General features: G+C 42.5%; 1 protein-coding gene across 2 annotated transcripts in view; it reads left to right on the forward strand.

Moving 5' to 3' along the window:
• The window catches only part of rimbp2b (RIMS binding protein 2b), an 86,917-nt gene that overhangs the window by 34,799 nt on the left and 31,049 nt on the right, over nt 1-21,069 (forward strand). For both annotated transcript variants that reach the window (XM_076047045.1, XM_076047046.1), the window contains 4 exons: nt 9,673-9,756; nt 14,797-14,886; nt 17,032-17,154; nt 19,823-19,927. In XM_076047045.1, coding sequence (XP_075903160.1) covers nt 9,673-9,756; nt 14,797-14,886; nt 17,032-17,154; nt 19,823-19,927 — 402 coding nt within the window. The remainder of the gene's footprint in view (nt 1-9,672; nt 9,757-14,796; nt 14,887-17,031; nt 17,155-19,822; nt 19,928-21,069) is intronic.

Consider the following 21,069-nt stretch of genomic DNA (forward strand, 5'->3'; position numbering starts at 1 on the left):
ACAACGGCGTGTTGCCGCCTTCTGACACAGCAGAATGCTGGTGGCAATCCACTGAGTGATACCGGGACGAAGTGATGGACTACATTTTGTGTTGGCCCGGGACCTGCAGGACGATAAGTGGGTCGTAATTATCCATCTTAGACTACCTTGACGTCTTATAGGTCAGCGATTTTTGCATTAGCGCAGACATTGGGATAACATGTGGGATCAGAACAAATAGGACAGCATGTAATATTTTGTGTTGTAATCAGCTTATCTGGTCGGCGGCCCAAGTGTGCAGACAAACAGGCAGTCTGGTTCGATGTGAATTAATTTGATCATGGCAGGTTTCTCTTTCTCGTTTGGCTTCTAACTAACGGGAGCACAGATGTGCAGCCGGCGTGCTGCAGAGAGGGCTGAGAGAGATACTGGCAGAGTCACGCGGGCATGAGGGAGGTGATGTCTCTTTGATTTGTTTTTTTACCACATCTTTTCTTCTTTTGCCTTGATGAGGACAAAATTCTCCATAAAATCATAAAATTTTTTATATTTTATAAATATCTCTAGAGTATATTATAGAGTCTCATTGCTATTCGTGTAGCAAAACAAATCCTGAATAAACGCTAATGTTCCATAGTGTTAATTCCATATTTGCTTTGTGCAGATTAACTTGTGTTTTTCGCCTTACCAGTAATAAGCAATTAAATGTTGATTATAAAAGTTGTAAAATTTTTAATTTTAATTTTAATTTAAGTGCTCCCCACTACTGCGAGTCGCTCTGCAAAGTATAAAACAGTCTCTTGAGGTCAGAGCTCCTGAAATCAGATCAAATGAGTTATTTCAATCACATCATCACTCAGCCGTTCATACAGACACACAGTGTGAACTGGTTGCCTCTGTGATGCCAAGGCTCAAGTGTAAACACAAGATTTTAGTGAACAGTTCGTGTGATTTTTGCCAGATCCACACGTAAACATCACAAAAACAAAAACAAAAAATCTAGACCAAAAGCAGCTGTCCACAGGAGATGGCTTCAGAGACTCTGAGACTGGGCTACACTGACAATAAACACATGAAGCCAGAGATGGTCTTGAGCATGCTTGGCAGTGAGCTTGTTTTCTGTTTGTAGAAAACAAATAGTCGAAAAGAAGAGGGAAGGCAGAAAACAAGCTGTTGAAGTCAGAAGTTAGAAAACTGTGCCCTATTTGAAGACAGAAGGAGTTCTCCTTTCAAAGCAAACGGTATTCACCTGTTGTGGTGCTACCACTTATTGCAATGTTGGAGTTCTTAAAACCAGTTTCTGTTCATGTTTACCAAAAAAGCTTTTCAAGCCCAAAATACATTTTCCAAATCACGTTGCATGACGCTGGTAATGCTGTACGGTGGCCTGCCAGTCCTGTCACTCAACAATAGTGATGTAGTCGAGACACTAACAAGACCAAGACAAGACTGAGTCCAAGACCACGACAGACCATATCCACACCAAGATCAAGACTGAGGTAGAGAACCAAGAAAAAAATCATTCTGTCGATTCACTGTAACTCTCGGCCGACAGGTTTTGGGTGAAAGTAACTGTGTGTAGCATCTGCATGGCAGCTTGGCCCTGGAGAAGGTTGGTCGAGACTTTGTAGGCATTTTCATTCCCTTCCTTTGAAGGATCGGTCACATACTTCCATATGATCACACACTAACTGTTTTTAAAATAGATGCCCGATATTGGTTTCATTTGAAGGCCAGGTATTAATAATAGACTTATTGAATTGCCTGTATTGTATCACCTAGACCAGGGGTCACCAACATGGTGCCCGCGGGCACCAAGTCGCCCCCAAGGACCACATGAGTAGCCCGCAGGCCTGTGCTTAAAATAGCACAACTCATTGCGCTGCGTCTAAAATTCACTTTTATCCAACCTTGTCGAGTCATTGTTGATCATTTTTGACAACTTATTAACATGATTATTGTGATTATGTTCTTCACATAGATCATTATCATTAATAATGATATATTACTCAAGGCCAATTGAGAAAATGTGTTAATTCAGGAGAATGTAGAAAACTGGTTGCCCTTCATATGACTCAGTACCCTTGAAGTAGCTCTCAGGTTCAAAGAGGTCGGTGACCCCTGACCTCGACCAAGACAATACAAAGACCAGAGATTGTATTGGTGCCTGGAGCATAAATCGTAAAATGATTAATGGATTGAATGAATACGCTCAAATTGTTTCCTTATGTCGTGCAGTGTTTTGGTGAGCTTAAATGGATCGGAGTGAATCTGCATTAATTATTTGTTGTGAAAAACCAGTCGCGGACGGGATCAGTATTTTTTTGGGAACGCTTCCTTGTTCCAATGCAAAAACGATCGGCCTGAGAATCCAGCCGGGGATGAGTAAGCCTCTGTGTCTGAGTGGGCAGCGGCGGTGGGCTCGCAGCGATTGCTCGGCTTCGCTAGTCATCATTAGACGTCCTCGGCGGGCCTTTCGGTCAGTGAAACCGCCTCAGCCGTCTGAAATGCAGAAATACGGCCTGTTTATTCCCTGATCACGCCGTATTTCTCTTTGCGCACCAGCGCAATATATAACGAACCAGGAAGATATGAGGGGTTCACCTGCCCCGCCTTACTCTCCCCCCCCCGTCCCGCTTATCTCCGGAGGACTACGTGTGCTGTGACTGCATGAGTCATTGTTCAGCTCTTTTTTTTTTTTTTTACGAAGGTAAATGTCTTATTTGACATCTTCGTGCTCATGCGCCGGGATTATCAGATCCCCTCGAGCCGTTACTCTCTCAAGTGATCCCACAATCTCACAGTTTGACTGCAACCCGTGTCTTCTTGTCGCTCTGTGCAGGCCCTCCCTCCATCAGTCTCTTTTACCGTCGATTGTAGCCGAGGTTTCGTTTTGCTTGCTTTTTTTCACCTCCAGTCTGCACCCCCTTGCTCTCTCCTCGTCCGTCTCCCTCCGCGCTGTTCAGCGGCTCCGCGTCGGAGTGGGCAGACATCAGCAGGCAGGTAGCGTAGCCGCTGGGTGGCACGGCGAGGTCAGACCCCAGTGAGAGTGGCAGCTTCATTTCTAATTCCAGCAGCAGAAGCTTGTGGAAGGGAGACAAAGAAAGGGACCAAAAAAATGCAGGACATGAGAGCCTAGATATATATTTTTTTTTTATCACTTGCATAATGTCTCCTGCCTCCCTCTAATTAGATATATATAATTATATATAAATTACATAATTGTTAACCATTCTTTTTTCCTGCCACGCCTCTGTCTTTACTCTTCCTCACTGCTTCTTGTGTCGTTTTTCTCTCCTTTCGCGTGTTGCCATGTGAACACATTGACCTCAGGGAGTTCCCCATAAATCTGCGACTTGACAGCCAATCTGCATGTCGCTGTGCGTACACATATACATGCAGTTGTAGGCGGCAGGCGAGTACAGTATTAGCGGGAGTGCAAGCATCTGTGCCTCTGCGCCCAGACTTAAGCCGCCGAGGTTATGTAACTTACTCTGCCATTTCCAATGATTTTAAATCACTCGTCCCCGCTGTACTGGGCTAGATTACTTTGTGTCTGGGCTGGCAAGATCTGCATGGCATTCATATCTTACATTTTTGTAATTGGAAGGGGGGTGATTGAATAACAGAGAGGGGTTGCCCTCGCCCAGCAATTTCTCTAAGCCTCCCCTGTGTTATTTGTCCTCCACTGCAGCGAGACCAGAGAATCAAAACAAAATGAAAAACCTTTAATACCTCATAAACTCACCTGCTACTTAATTTGGTGCATGGTTCAATTGCTTGTTAACATAGATCAGTGTTTTTCAGCCTTTTTTGAGCCACGGCATATTTTATACATTGAAAAAAAAACACACCACCAGCCCAACAATTTAAAGTGACACTCTTTAGCCTAATAATAACAATATAGTGTCTTAATCTATTTATACTAACCTGAAACCTGGGCCAGTTTAGATGCACACAAAGCCGAAAAAACAGAAAACAGGCTGACTTTCCTTTTAAAGCACTGTCACTCCACAATGGAATGTTAATATTATTTTTAGACAAATAAAGTGAAATTTGATAATTTTACGCGGCACACCTGACATCATCTCACACTAGTGTGCCGTGGCGCAGAGGTTGAAAAACACTGACATAGATGGCTAATCAGCCAATCAAATGGCCACAACTCAAAGCATTTTTCATGTATTCGTGGTGCAGAGGGATGGTGAGTGTGGCTGGTTGTTGGTACTTATATCTCGAGGTTACAGGGAATGATGTGACAAAGAGAAAATATCCAGTGAGCAGTGACAGTTGTGTGGAGTGAAATGTCTTGCTGATGTCAGAGGAGAATGGGCAGACTGGCTGGAGGCCATAGAAAGAGAGCAGGACCTCCAGTAACCGCTTGAATGCGGAGCACTTCACTTTTGAAGCACTGTGTGTAGGTTTAATGGCCACTTTATTAGGACCCAGGCGTCAGCAAGGTGTAATTAAGAAAGTGGTCGGTTGGTTTTTCGTGGGTTCTGGTATCTTGAGGGTCAGAAAGAAAAAGTATTTTTATTTTTTTAACTCCTATTGAGTATAGCAGTCGTACGATTTGAACGTTTTTTACATGGGTAGTTAAAGTCATTATAACAGTGTAGTGGCAGGAAAGAGCAATTCACCTGTAGATACTGTGAGTCATAATACAGCTAGAACAAGTTACTTTAAAACAATTTTTTTATTTTTTTTTTCAAGTTAAATGTCAGAGTATAAATGTTTAGGGTGTTTTTACTGTGCTCTAATGTAAATGTGGGTTACATTGGACCCCCAACATTATTTAAGGTTTAAATAATGTGCTCCTTACACATTTTTCATAGTGAAATTTAAGTTCTCAGGAAAAATCGACGGTTATCAATTAATCGTTAATCGATCGATAAAGTCAGTCAACTAACGATTAATGAACGAATCGACCATTTGCATCCCTAGTTCTGTTACATGACCAAACATTTTTTTTTTTCGTGTAAACCCTGCAATTTATTTAAAAATAATCTAGATCAATTGTGCCACAAGCATTACAAATAATATGCCTGTGCACGTTTGGGATCCTCTGTCTATATATAGAATCGTGTTTCCGTACTGTGTCACCATTAGTGACAAATGTTGCGATAAAGCCAATTCTTGAGAAGGTCGTCCTCTCACATTTGCTGTGTCTATCAGCTATCTGCAGATTGCACGAAACGTCCCCTCAAGAGAAAAGCGTAGCGTAGCGTCTTCTCAGCCATAGGCAGGGTTAATTCCCATAATTACGCATCATGCATATTCAAAACAACAGGGGATGAAAGACAGAGAGAGAGTAATGAGGTTACTCGTGCTCGCCAGAGATTATGCACAGAGCTTTTCCGCCGACAAAAGATCAGAAGAGCGAATGCGGAGAATAGGACGGGGAAAGCCCTCTGTGTTAATTAGTTACTTCAGAGAGTGTACTCTCGTATCGAACCTTATTTCCTCCAGATGCCTCTGTGCATTGAACATGCTTCCACGCAGTAGCTACAGAAAGCAGTATGGTTGTCTCCATGCACAGTGCTGGCAATCGGGATGGCTGCAGCTTCCGGGACTCCAGTTACTGCTGTCACAAGCCCTTAGCCTTTTGTCACGACAAAAACCTAATGGCGCTTTGCATGGATGGCCGTTGTGTTCAAGGGAAGTGTAAACATTGGACATTATATCATTATGAGTCGACAGAAAAAAAGAGCAACTGTAGTGGTTAAGTCATTTCTAATTCGATGAGCAAAAGGCGTGAAGACTGTAAAATTTGCAAATTGGTGACATTCTTTTCCTGGTTGTCTCGCTGAAATTTTTTTTTTTAAAAAGATTGGAAATATTGAGTCGGATAGATGCCTTTCTGCAAAGTTGAGCCAGTGAAATTCCTTCCCATGTAAGAGGTTCGGAAGAGACGAGGCTGGTGGCAGCGGATTCCTTAATGATAGCGTGGCACAATGCCTGCTCCAGCCTCGGGGAGCGAGGGACAGTCCAACTCATCTGTCTTCATGTGCTGTGCAGTTAACGCCTCTTCACTTATACGGGATCTCATTACTCACAATGGCAGCCATTTGAATCTTTTATCCGAGGGAATTTTAATTGAACATTGGCAAACATCCTCTGAACAAATGGGCACGGGGAATGCTAAAAGCTGTGTGTGCACACGCGCGCGTGTGCGCCTTGTGTGCGTGCGTGAGTGAAATGCTCAGTATGCACGTGACCGCCGTCTGGTCCAGAACGTTGCACACTCGAGATACCAGCACACATGGGAGGTGACAAGCCGCGTGTGATCCACTCAGGGGAAGTCAACGTGACAATGTGTGTTATCCATATGTAGCTTGTCTGCAGCCAGGCTCTCAGGGATATAAGGATATATTCTACACATACATCTGTTTCAATCTATTCTGTTTTGCTGTCGTCGAGTTGACAAGACTGAGTAAATAAAAATGGCCATTATTTTTGGTGCCACGGTTTCATTTTTGTTCTTTTCATACAAAAATGCCACTCTTCCCTTCTTGGTTTCTTCACCACTTAAAGATAGTTGTTTGGTTATGGAATCCATGGCATCTTAAGACTGATTGAATACTTTCAATATTTAAAGCTGCACAATTCCACTGCTGCGCTACGTGAATGGTCTTTTCCCCATCAGCTCCCATGGCTGGAACATTCCCCTCTCTACAGCGACCGCCTTGGCCATTGAATTTATATGACTGCTTAAAGAAGTAAATGGCGCTAATCACAGACAGTGTTCTGATTAATTGTGATTAATCACAATTTTGAAATACTATCTTAAGTATCTTTATCCTTGAAGTTTCAAGACAAAAGTTTCAGGGAGTATTTAACAAAACAGTTGGCAAAACAAACCATTTCTAAGACTTTTTGTTTAGTTCTATTTATCCAAAGTAAACTCAAGTAAGTTACAAGTTCAATCATTTTTCCTTAGTCATATGCGTTATACGCATTAGCTTTAAGAGCATAAATTTATACCCCAGCTTGTCTTCTTAGATCGCCTCAAGTATCTGTGCGAGCAGTCTTTGCACCATCGCTAGAGTATTTCTGGACCCTTCTTCAGACTCTTTGTTAAATGCAGAGAGGCTCTTCCTTACCTTTAGCCACACACACTTGGAATACTGCACCAGACTTCTCACTGTGATCCAGAGTCATCCAAATCTCCAATGTGTCTAAAACATCCACGTTAAGATCCTGATGAGAACTCGTAAGATCACAAAACCGCACATCCTGCACTCCTGTCACTGTCTCCTAGTCCCCCCCCCGCCCCCCACACAATCAGTGAGGATGTTTAGCTGGTGGCTCTGCGGTGCATTCATGGAAAGGCCTCCGCCTCCCTCAAAGAGCTGCTCATATCGCCAACTACGTCACAAAATCTACACTCCAACAATTGAAGCCCCCAGGATAGAGCTCTGCACCATGGGGGATTGTGTTCAGCCTCCTCAGCTCTGGAACGCTGTGCAAGATCACGTCATGCTGCCGCAGACCGTCAGCTGTTGGGAATTCATTCGAAACGTTCCCTTTTTTTTTTTTTTTTTCACAAGGCTTTGTCGTAGATTAATTTGTTTTTTGCTGCCTCGTTTTTGGGATTAGGCTTTCTGTGTTTGTTTTTTTTATTGACGGTTTTTATTTGCAGTCTGTTTTACCCGTTTCTTTTATCCTTCTACTCTGTAGTACTCGGAGATTACCTAATGAAAAGCCCATTATACATAAAATGTGTTGTTTTTCTCAGATTTGATGTAATTAGATTTGGATTCATGCCTCAGCATGTAAACATGTTTTGGTGGAAAATATCGCATTGCCCCTGTAACATCTGAGCCAATGGTGGGTGAACGGTGGGATCAGTGATTTGATGGAAATTTAATGGAGCAGTACAAACATGTATTCTGACAAACATTCCAATTGTACATACTGTATCTATCCCATATCTCCTTTGGTGCTTTTGTGGTCTTAACACATGGTTGTGACATGCCAAGACACTGTGCATGCACACTGGTAGCGCACACGGACACAGATGCAATTCTGCTTTTACGCCGCGAGCTAATTTTGGACCATCCAGCTGCACAGTCACTGCTTTCGATGGAGAAAAAGCTTCCCAAACATCAGTCAATCAATGCTGATTCTGATTCTGGCAATGAAAGACTCAGTCTGATGACAAATGGAATATCTAATTTGATTATGTAACGTTTTCATCTGGAGTCACTTGAGCGGTTCCTTTTTTGCCTGTGGCTGCTAGTGCCAGAACTCGAGTCATTTTCTGAACTTGCTCACAGACTATATTAGCCAAAATGTTCACTTCCAATAAATGGAGTCTCAGGAACTGACAACACGTGACCCTTTGTTAAGCTCCCTGCTGGATAGAGAACATGAGAAAATCCTGTCTCAACAAATTTATTGCTGTGTAAAAATTCTGTTGTGCGTTATTGTGTTACAGTTGTTGAAAAGTGCAGTTGCAACAAGGAGTGAACAAATAGCTAAATATAATGTTTATTTTTTTCCTCTGGTGATGTGGTCTTGCAGCACCCATGTTTGCTATCAATACTTGCCTGCACTGTTTTTTCCCTTAGAATACAGTTAAGCTAAAAAAAAAAAAAAAAAAAAAGTCCACATTCAGAGAATGATTCTAAAAAGTAATTGCCTGCCTGGCCAAACAGTGTTAAAATGGATTGGGGCGTTTCACAAACAGAACATGGGACTGCTCCCTGGCAGGCTGCGTTCAGACTGCATGCGAATCTGATTCAAATCAGATTCCTTCTCAAATCCGCCATTCTCAAGTGTGTTTTCTACTTCTTCTGTCTGCTCCATTACGTTACAGCTGCGCACCTGGAATGGTCCTCTCTGGTCTGGCGCATTGGGTCTTGCGTCGCGTAGAGTGACGTCACGGACAGTGAAAAAACCGATCGGTGTGTTTGGAGCTGTTCACACTGAGACACATCTGCGATTTGAAACTACCTCCTGAAGGTGGTTTTAATCCATTTGGCAAAAAAAAAATCGGATTTCACGTGATTTGTGACTATTCAGATTACAAAAGAGCTACCCCGTTTCAATCTGGATGAGCTAAAAATCAGATTTTGGCTGGCACTCTGAACGCGGCTTTAGTACAAGCGGTGTCAAACACATGGTTGGGACTTTTCATTGTAGCGAAATCAGGAACACACACCTAAACTAATGTTTGCTAATGATTCTTTTTGTTCCTTACACCATGATACAACATTTGGATTCCAACGTGATGTTAGCTTCAGCGCACTGGGTTTATTGTCCTGTCCATACAAAACGAAGCTCTGTTGCAAATGTGCCTCCTCGCACAGCCTCCACTCGGGCCAAAGAATCCCATTACCGGCCCTGTTCATTTAACCAGGGCCGTGAAAGGTTTTTATTCCATTCCTATTTCGCAGCGTATATACACTCAACATTTTTTCTTTTTTTTTTTTCTTTCCGTTTTCCAAATGCAATAATGATTTTGCAACAACCATTTTCAATGAGCCTTGCACATTTGCGGAGAAGCAAACACACACGCCCCTTGCGCTCACACCTACACCCGGCTGCATAATGACGCGCTCTGGCTCCCTCTGTCCTGCCTCCTCGCCGAGTTCTCCGTGGAAGCTTGTGTTCCTGACAAACCATAGCAGCTGTCCTCTGCTTTCTCCCCCCAACCCCACCCCTACCCCCCGCCCTCTCCCTCCCCAGGAGACCGAGATCAGCACCAGACGGAGGGAGTGTGAAGCACTTGAGGCGGAGGTGAAGAAAAAGAATCAAACATGTCAGACTTTGGTAAGTGCTCTGAAAATACGCCCCCGGCCTCTGAGAGAAAAGGACATAGGTTGGGATTGATTTATATCGCAGAGCCTCCCCCGCTATCATCACTGCACACAAATGTCCCCGGAGAAAATGAGTGGCAGCCTGTTTTAATGACAGTTCCTCGACAGTAATGAATAAAACTGAAAAATGGCAGCGGTTGGATGCGAGTCGGAGTGCAGTGATTGCAACAGGTGAACAGTGCACTCAGAGCTATGAGCTTTATTCTCCACATTGTCAATTCGGCTGCAAAAAAAAATCATTGATATGTGTGACACCAGCCTTGTACACTCGTGACTTTATTTTTTTTTTATCTCAATGCTCCAAAATGTCACCGTGTCTGCAAGAGTGGCCTTGACCCTGGACAAACAGAAAGGAGAAAACTGAAAAAAGAAGATTGAAAAAGATGAAATAAATGAATAAATAACCCACTGAGATGTTTTATAAAAAAAAAAAAAAACAACAACAACAACAGCAAAACAAATATTGATGTTTGCAGGAGGCTACAACCCTGTATGTTATTTTTACCCTGGTGCATCTTGTGGATTAATGTTCTCACTCAGCTCTGCAGCAGCTGCAATTATGGCAGGTGCCCCTCACTCAGTGCTGCCACTGAATCTAATGTAAATGAAGTATAATTATTATATTATATAATTATTATAAATTATATTATAAGTGCTTCTGCTGCTGGTTGACCGACCAATTTTAGTCTTTAATCCTCATGTGTGTGCTCCTCTTATATGCTATACATTCCAGTGTTTCTCCCTTTAAAGTTCCCATTTGAACTCTTTGGCGTTCACCATCACAGATGCAACAGTCTAGCGAAGCCAAGGAAGGGGAGTCAGGCCTGAATAGTAGAAGATGTGTCTCTGCCTTTCATGTGCCAGTGATTGGGGTTCTTTCAAACCAGAAAGCCACCCTTCCTCTTTCTGTTTCTCTCCCCTTCGTATTGAATTAATGCCTTATTCTTTTTCATCTGTTTTTGTTTTCTGTTCATAATAATTGTTCCTTCTGCTGATATTGGTGTGATACTGGTGTTCCCAGTGTTTTTTATGCTACCAGTGAAACACAACTCAAGCTTAGGGCTCTGGTCGTGATGTCTTTCTTTCTTTCTTTCTTGTTTTTCTTTCTTTCTTTCTTTCTTATTTACAGTTATGGGAGCCACAGATGGGGGGTGGGGGTGGGCGAGGGGTTCTTCTGAGAGCAAGCAAAGACAGCTCCCTGCAGAGCTGTAAAGCAGCGCGTTGAGTCAGACTTTGAATACAACAAAGCATTAGAGAATATGCAAATGTTGATTCTTGTCAAACACATGGCGATTTGAAATTGGAGGAAACCGCACGGAATCTAAAGTTGCGCAAAGAAATATGAAGAAAGCCGAAATCCGGTTCCTCCAGAGTGGCGCGTATGGCCTGGAGTGCGGTTTTCCTCAGTCAAAGCGAGGAGGAGAAGAGATTCATCAGTAATTTAAAATGGCACTGTTTGGTCTGGGACTATTTGAATTCATTCCTGCTTGGCCCCCGAGCACTCCTCCTCAGATGAGCTGTCTTTGTGTGTGGCTCTTTGCCCCAAATAAACTCTCCATTAAGCCTGTTTTCTGTTGCTGCAGTCCACAGCGGCCAGTGGACTCTCCGTCCTTGCCAATTGTCTCTGCGCTCACTCCTGGGAGAGCCACCCACAGGACAAATTGTCCCCAAATGGCGAGCCCAAATGGCATGCTGGTTCGCTGCTGCGGCGCGGCTCTTATCTCCTCGCGCGCTTCGCTTCATGAACAGAAGCGCAAACAAGATTCTGAGACGATTGCAAGTGGCAGACATGTCACTCCCGGTTTGCGAGGAGGTGACTTACCTCTCGGTTTCATTTTTCTCTGTCGCAGGCGTGGCCAGCATTGATGAAAATCTTTTTGGGGCCCCGCCCTTCCAGACATAGTTGTGTTATGAACAGGTTTCTCTGGGGCCTCCCCATGTCTACTGGGCCCATAGAATCATCAGATAGTCCATAATAGTACATTTAGAGCATTAAATGCAGATTAGATATTTAGCTAGTCGATGCTACCAACACCACGACTACATACATTTAGAGCTCTGTCCGCAGTTCCTTGGTATATGTGACTATGTCTTTGCATAGTTAGCTCAGCTGTCATGTGTGTATACAAACAGAGTATGTGAGTGACAGTAAACAGGGGCAAAGCCATCTGGAATCCCTGTGCTTTGGCTGTATAAGTGCAGTTAATCACAGGAGGCTGCCTATGCTAGCTAAAACCTGTTACCATGGCGACATCTGTCTGCTCTGCATAAGAACGCGTTGGTCAAATGTGAATATGAAGTGGAGTTTTCCTCTACAGCGGAACTATTTATGCACAGTGTAAAATTGTATTGTTTTTCTTAATTTATGGTGCACAGTGTCCATAACATGTCTTCCAACTTTTTGAGAACATGTTAGTGCCACATTTCTACTAGTTTTTTCTTTTTCTTTTTTTTTCTTTTTTTTAAATGATGCTATGTTGCTGACATAATGGAAATGTGTTTAAGAATGAATGAACGAGTGAAAAGCAAATCCATATGCAGTAATGCAGAGAACTGCCATTGTGTTTAAAACCATACACTGAATAAAGAAAATATATAGGAAGAGGAATTACTCTAGAATTACTAGTGATTTCTATAAAAGTTAAAGAAAAAAAAAGACAAAGCAAACAAAAGCTTGAATGTGCCATGATTTTTATTGATTGTCATCCATGGTGCAAGTTGAATGTCCCTCTTCAGGTAAATTCACACCTCAGCAGACGGTTTTGCATGTTCTGTGCTAAATGATGCTGGAAGCAGCTCAGGGTAGGCCGCCGTGTGCTCTGCTTGGAATTCTCCCCCTCGCTGCGTTCCACGGGCCCATCCTTGTGAAAGGATTATGACGTGGACTGATCTGTTTAAAGCGTTAACACAATGACAATACGAGAGAAAGAAACAGCTGATTCTGTGTTGAAGACAATTTGGTTTGCGTCCCCGCGTTTGTTTTCGCATCCAAAATTCCTGAGAGGATTTCAAACGAGGCTGGAAGTCATGTTGAAATGCTAACGTCAACGGCAAGCTGTCGTGCCAAACACATTCAGACACACATTCGGCCATGTGCGTTTGTCCTTTACGATCACCTGGAACCGGCATTTGCCTTGGATTTAAGGTTCAATGGATGCAAAGCAGAATGTCGGTGTATTGCTCGCACAGAAAGCATTAAAACTGACGACACAAAACTGATGCGAAAGCCTGAATGATATTTCAAACTGTGCAGCATTTCTGTACTGTGCTTTTGTATATAAAATGTGATGTGTCTTGAAGTTGTGTGCTTTGTTTGAATGGAATTTCAGCAGAGATTGCCGAAAGACCTGCATTTGATCGACACCCGAGGGAATTAAATGGAGTGTGCATTTCTGCAAACAGCACTATATAATTTTCCAAGGACATTGAAAATAGTATCTCTCCAGTGTCACATTAGAAATACTCACAAATGTCTAAATACTGCCGAACAAACACATAAAATGACACTTTAAAAAAAAAACAAGCCACTTAAAGGTCCAGCGTGTAAAATTTGGCTTGATTTGAGGTTTTTGTATTGGTAAAAGATTAATATGCTGCCTCTAATTGCATAAATTATAGTGCTTACTTGTAATAAAAAATTATCTGTTTTTCCTACCCAAAGAATGGTTCTTATTTATAAATACATAAACAAGGGTCTTGCTTCTTGCACTGCCATATTTCTAAGGAAGCCTGGTGTGGACAATCCAGCTGGCTGACAGCACGTTTCGTAATTAGGGTGAATGCTCACGTCCACAAATAAACCAACAAGGAAGAAGATGGACAAGTTATCCAAGTGCGCAGGCCACCGTAGTTCAGTTGTGAGCGAAAGAGCGCTGCAATCTAAAATGTAACCACTTGGTGTCACTGTTTCTTCTCAAAATCTCCAAATGTTACATTTTACTAACCGACAAGGTATCCAGGTGCGTAGGCCACCGTAGCTCACTGGCTAGCTCAGGATAGGTAGTTGTGAGTGAAAGAGCGATGCAATCTAAAATGTAACCACTTGGTGTCACTCTTTCTTCTCAAAATCTCTAAATATTTCACACCTAACCTCTAATGACAAATTCAAGTACAGCTTTCCGACAGCCTTCAGCTACTTACCCGTTACCTGATGCGCTATATATGTTGATAGCCTTACATTTAAACACATTCATGTTTTTGGGAGAGTGAGTCACAAAAAAAAAATCAGGCAGACAAGATTGCCAAGGCATCTTTTTCTGCTCACAGATACAAAATAAAGTCCGAGAAAGAAAATCACAAGAGGTTACCGGCTGCTATCAGTGTAATGTCCCAGCGTGTTTTCAAATCCTGCCAAATTATTACTCTTTTGGCCCACACACGCCAGCCAAATAAACAGTTGGCCACCCCTCTCTCCACTCTGTCAACTTGTGCACACTTGCGAGCATGATTTCTTTCTTTTTTTTTAATGCTTACTCCTGTTTGCGTTTGCCCTCTCGAACATCCTTCATAAGTAAAACATAAGGGAGCACACGCAGGCGCTCCATCCACAGCCATTAAAAAGCACCGTATTTACAGTGAATGTATGATGCATGAGCCACTGGGGTTCTTGGCTCCCGACAAGCACAACACTTGGCCTACATGCCGAGCTGCAGTGGATTGCACATTTCAGGGAGAAGCCTCTCGTTGACGCTGCAAATTGAGTCCCCGGTACGCCTCGCCGGAGGGTGGAGGGAGTGCAGAGCATGTTGGCTTTATTCAAAGGGTGCTGCAAAAAAGAGGAATGTTCCCGATTTCTCATTACGTCAGCGGTGTGTTGTGCGGTTATGACTTGGGACGCGGGAAGGCAACCTCTCTTAGACATGCTTTCTACGACACACGAGAGAAACCCAACCTTCCCCTGTGGTTCCTTTTACATGAATAAGACATGCACCACCGGTCTAATCGCGGCGACGTGCTCGGCTCTAAAGAATTTCACTCTGTGTCTTTTGCCCAGGAGAATGAGCTCCAGGACTTTCTGCAAGAGAACAAGCACTTGAGTCTTCAGTTGTACAACAGCGGCCACAAGGCTTCTAAATATGAGCAGGTAAGCAAGAATGGAGCGGCACTGATGTGTTACTGATACGTGTTGTCTGAGGTCGTGCTCGGGACGCGGCCGTGTGGTGTGCCGCCGTGTTTACTCTCTGTTTACACACTAACCCAGTTAGAATTGGATGATTTTGGTCCATCCATCCAGTTCTGTTCCCACTTATCTGGTAGACCAGGTGTTCCCAAACTTGTTCATACTGGGGACCCCCTTCACAAACCAACAGACAATATTCCTATCCAGTAACTGATATATTTGTCTATAATAGTAATACTACCAACTAATGTGTTGATAAACATGGATTTAAAGCCAAAATAGTTGATGTTTGCTGCCTCATGTTTTCTTACTTCAGTTGGCCAATTCTTAGGTTTTTGTTGCAGCAGTGTCTTCCCCCTCGCTCCCCTTATTTTCTCTCTAGTTTTCCCCACTTTAAATACCCCTATGGTAGAGGGTCCAGTGGGCTGCAGCTCTGGGCATAACGCGCTGGACCGTGTTTGAGCATCCAAACTCTATTAAATGTCTTTTTGGGTCACCCCAGCAGTGCTAAAAATATTTTTACACCCCATATCTGGGTTCAATGCGGCGGTAAAGCTAATAAAGTCAAAGCAGATCAAGCTGATTGGCAGGTCCGTGCTGTTAGGGTGAAGAAGGTTGGTTATTGATGTTTTATCCGGCCTGGGGCGGCTCGCGGGGCAGCTATCCTGAACTGTTATCACTCTGACGGATATGATCGCAGCACTCGGCGAGGCAGTGCGGATATTAGCCCTCCCTGACACCCCCCCTGTGTTGTGATCCCTATCGTCTCCGAATTGACCAGGAGGGGCTAAAAAACAGCTCCTCCCTTTACTCATAATAGACTATTGACCCGCATCTGCTGAGTCCAGCGTTCGATCTTTCTACATTAGGCCTGACAGCGGCTCCTCGCCCCGCGCAGATAGCCGCTGCTGTGTGGGTGGAGGCGGCCTGTTCGCAGGCAGACAGACGGCTCTCTGTTTGTGCTTTGCTGATGTGTGTTGAAACGCCCTCCTCGAGGAGTCATTAGTCATTCACGGCTGTTCAGAGGGGGAGGATTTGCCACATTATGGCCGCACGAGCCAGTCCTTTCCATGCGCATTAAGGTGCCCTTAAAAAGCTGATTGAAAAATACACCGCTGCTGGCCTGTGCAGGTCAGATTACAACGAACATGTTGGAATGGAGGGTGTACACACCTTATAGGCGGCCGCTGTACAGTCGTAATACAATTTGTGATTGCCTCAGTAGATTGAATCCTCAATGTTTAACAATAAATTATTAACTAGTTTTCTTGCTTTCTTTTAAGCACTGTCAATCAATTAATTACATCATAGATAAATACTAAAAAAACAGCTGGTGTTTTCACCCTTTCCAAACAACCTTAGAAAGTTATATTAAGAAAAAACACATTTTTATTACCGCAATTGTCATACATGCTTGAATCTCTTTGAGAAGTGAAATAATAAAAAAAAGTGAATGAATACATACAACTGGGAGTTATTTCACCTTAACCAACTTTAAGGTACTACTTATTACGTACATGGAATACACATAATTAATTAAAGTGATTGTAGTTGGCAATTATAGTAGTAGTAGTAGTAGTAGGTATTGTATTTTTTTTTTTTTTACTTTCAAAGTGAGTTGTCACCCTTTCAAATTCATATACAGTATATGTGAAAAACAAAAAAAACAGATTACAGGATGTTATTAGATAAGAAACGTAAAGGTAAAGAAAAAGCTAAACACGCCACTGTTACTTTAATGACCATGTGAGGAAGTTAAAGAGAAAAACTAATTTTAAAAAGTTATCTGTTCTATTTATTGGTTGTATAACTTCCAGTTGATATCTTCCTTCCAGGACCTGCACATTAGGCAGATTGGTAACTTTTCATTTTGGTCTTCCTCTCTTTCTTATTGTGTCATTTGGCAAACACTGCATTATGCATTTTGTCCCCCTGATCAAAGAGGTGGATGCCTGTGAAAGATTTTCTTCTTTAAACCCCCAGTGTGGCAAAACCAAATAGTCATCTGAGAAATCTTCCAGACAGCCTCTTTTGTGGGAGGGCTGCGGGAAGAGCTCAACGTCAACAGAGCTCAGCAGCATTTCTTCAAACTCTCTCTGTTCTCTACAGGTAAAATCTGAGTATGCCAAGCTCAAAGAAACCCTTGGCGCTGTGACGCAGGAGAGAGATTTAGCTCTGTGGGAGAGGAACCAGCTCCAAGACAAACTGGAGAACCTAGAGCAGGTGCTCAAGGTAAGGGAATGCACTCCGAGGGCAAGTATTACTTTCGTACCCCTCAAACAAATGTGAGCAAATTAATTTTAATTTTTTTTTTTTTTTTTGTCTCTTTTTGGAGTTTTTATTTGCCACAATTAGCCATTGCTCCTTGTCCCGCCTCTGCTTCAATGCCTCCGTCTGGTTACGTTCACCTCCTCTGTCTAATGCCCCTGACATGTCTGTTGCCTTCCAGTGCCGGGTTGGGAGGTCTGACCAGGAGCAGTGAGAGAGAGTAGAAGCCTGGATCAATCTGTCCCCTCTTTTTCAATTGAACCCCATTTGTGTAGTCTCTGCTCCCCGGACTGCCCCTTCCTACTGCCCCCCCCGTCACTCTGCTAGCTTTGTAAGCTATCACTGCTATGTCCATCTCTAAGGGAGCAGTCTTACTCGGCAGGGCCACTCTGAATGCGCCACCTGTTCGAGGCTGTGCCGCTTAAAAGATGTGTGAATGGTCACCCGGCTACATTACCACAGCACTGTGGAATGTTAGTCTTTGTGCATGAGGCAGTTCAAATAGTTTGGCTTCAAGACGGTAATGTAATTAATTTTAATTGGCATGGATTGTATTTTTTTTTAACCCAACAACTGTTTAACTGTCTCTAAATATGCAGCTTCTTGCGTTGTTTTGGATGACCACAATGTAAGAACGGCGCCAAATTTGCTTCCCTTTCTATGTAACATGTAACCCTGTTCATAATTGTTCCAAGACAACATCCGGCTCTGTCGCCACGGTGTCCGAACAGTGTTGTTTTACCTAAAGGGGGCAGCAAACCTGATTGTGCATTGATGTTCATTCATGAGCACCACCGTGCTAACTTTGAGCCAATGCCTCATGGAGATCACTCGGCGTGAACTGCTCTCACGTGGGATTTGTTATGGCTTTATGTCTTTCTGGTTCTTAAAGGGACAGTTCACCTTTGAATCGAGGCATGCGTCCTCTCATTCGCAGTGCTATTCAGTTATCTAGATTGTTTGTGAGTGTTCCTACGTGACTGACTGGGTACATCAGCGGAAGCTTGATGACGCTCATAGAACTCTGATTTCCTCCAGTGTCTTTAGAATGTTTCTAATTTTTTATGAAATATAGTTCAGGGAAAACATGTACAAAAAACTTTTTAATTTGTCTAATTTGTAAAAGCCCTCATGAGAAGTGAAAGGGACACCAGATTTGAAATGTCAAAAATCCACTAATAACAACTTATTAAAAAGCAAATGTTGACGCTGGTGAAATTTATTAATCCACGTAACTGTTCAGGAGTTTCACAGACAAAGCTAAATTCCACCCAGTTATTGTACAATGGAATCCTACAATCATCATGCTGGTAAACGTAAAAGAATGACAGTAGAATAATGTAATATTTCATCAGACTGGCAACGTGGCGTCTTCCCAGTGTCTTGATGATCTTCCGGTCTAGTGAATGATATTAGCTTCATGTTTTTAGCCACAATATTTTGATATTTACAGAGCATCAAACATTATTTAAAGTATGCAAACATCAAAATATCAGTGGCTTCTAGATGCGAACCACAATGCAGTCGTTTAATAACATCTGAACCAAGTCCTGCAACTTAGTCCCTAGACTAACTCACTGTATTAACATTACTGCTTGCATATCTATTTAAAATACATGGCTATTTAGTCAAATCTGACCTGCTCATTCAGCATTGAGTGAACTAGAAAGGGTTTCAATGTAAAAGAATTTATGTGTGAAAGGTTTGCATGATAATGTCTCAACCTTAAAGAGAGAGTCCACAATCATGATTGCATGTCAACCCCATTTTGGCCGTGCTAATATAGACTTCCCTATTCTTAAGGCCACTCTTTCTGTGATTACAGCAAATGATAGTAGAGACTGGTCATTTCACGAATACCAGCTCACTCAGAATGGCAATACTTGGATTCTTGGATGGGTGCAGTAAGCACCTTATAGATGATGTAAGTTAATAATTAAATCAACAACAAAGAAGATAGCATTTTGAATAAAGAAAGAGAAATATTCCCCATTTGCCAATGTTTTTATTTTAACATTGCCTCCCAGAGTCTTGGCCTTAATCAAATGTTCTTTCTAAGCTTAATGGACAGACAACTGAAGACTTGTTAGTTACATGATCTGAACACATCATTGTAAAAATAAATAAATAAATAAATAAATACTCCAGCATTCCAATATGTATATATCCAAAGCCTGTCTATGCAAGGAAACATTTTGGATTTCTATTCCAATATGATGACAGATGACAAAATTCACAGTACACCAGCCAGAAACATAGATCAACGCTGATGAACAAGCTAGGAAACACTGTAAAAAATGAAAAATAAGTAAATAAATGGCACACTGCTCCAAAATCTAAATCTGGGCCGATGAAAAGCACGAGTGTGGTGGGGCAAGTGTGCTTTTGAGTTTGGGTGAGCTGTCTTTTTAAGGGTTTAAACAGGTCACTATAAACCAGATGTGGTATGCGAGCACATGTAACACCTGTGTCTTTTGCTCCGATTGCGCAGTAGAGAACTGGAGGTACGCTTCTGTCCCTTTAAATTCACTTTTCACTAACGGCAGCCCTCTCTGTGCCTTCCCCACTCCTCCACAATTTTTCAACCCAACCGGGGTCCACACACACCTGCAACCCACCCCACCACGGACAGCATATGCGCGAGGCTGCGGAGCGGAGGCAGCAGCTAGAGTTGGAGCATGAGCAAGCCTTGGCTGTACTCAATGCAAAGCAGCAGGAGATTGACCTTCTTCAGAAGGTAAGGGAAACCCGACTCTCTCTGGGCTCCGGAGGGTTCGGGCTGCATGCCCGCGTCGTGGGTCAAAGATCTTTGTGTCGCGCAGCGGTGTTGGACAGCGTGCGCTCCAACCAGAGGTGGAGTCACCTCAGAGACTCCAGCAGGAAGTCCGGGGAGTTTATCATGTTCTCCACCTCCTTCAAAGCGTCCATCAGCCAAAGCAATGACAATGACAGCCTTCCGCACACGTTTTTGCAATGCACCTTGTCAGAACTTGCATTTCTAATCAATGCATGTAGATTTATAAACCTAAATGGTTTGGGATGTGATTATCCAATCGTCCCTTTTTAATTTAGTCAGCAGTCAGTTAGTCGTCAAATACAAGATAATAAGCTTCTAACTTTTGGAATTGTTGAAAGAATTGGCTTACCTTAATAGTGTCTACATTTTGTTCTACTGGCTTTCACTAAAGAGCTTATAACAAACAGGTTTCCAGAAATTGGCATAAAGTTGTTCAACTTTTTTTTTTTGTGAATATTTCATTTTCAGGTTTTCAGGTTTATATTTATACAAGACAGCGAACAAGAAACTAAAAACAATAATTAGAAAAGGAAGAAAAAAAGGAGTGAAAAACAAACCATCAAACACCCCCTAACCCCCACAATAAAACAACAACAAAAAAAACCCACGGAGCTGCCAGGCACAAAAAAAGTGTTATGTCTACATACAAGTTGTTGATTACAAGATCAGGTGTTACAGAAATACCACAATAGAGTCAAAGAGAACTTTCAAAAAATAAATAAATAAATAAAATAAATAAAATAAAATAGATAAATATTACTGTTTAAGATGGTCAATGAATGGGCCCCAAGTGTCCAAAAATTTGTTCCGTGCTTCGGACCAGTTGTTTAACTTTCTGTAAGTACCCTCAAGTGAACTGGCAAATGCACTATTTATTGATTGATTCATTCATTGATTTAAATCTTCCAGTCCTGTGGATTGCAAGAGCACTACTTTTTGCTTTTGTTTATAAGCAAATCCAAGATCCGAAGTGACGTCCCGTGTTACAGTGTTCATAGCGGCTCGCATAAACAAAAAGTATCTCAGGCCTTTCACTCTTCACAGCCCTTCATCTTTGTGCTGAAGCTGACTGTAATGTCAAA

This window comes from Nelusetta ayraudi, unplaced genomic scaffold (assembly GCF_046127955.1).
Source record: "Nelusetta ayraudi isolate G7.1 ecotype Tasmania unplaced genomic scaffold, CSIRO-AGI_Nayr_v1 ptg000092l, whole genome shotgun sequence".
In the NCBI taxonomy this organism is placed as follows: Eukaryota; Metazoa; Chordata; class Actinopteri; order Tetraodontiformes; family Monacanthidae; genus Nelusetta; species Nelusetta ayraudi.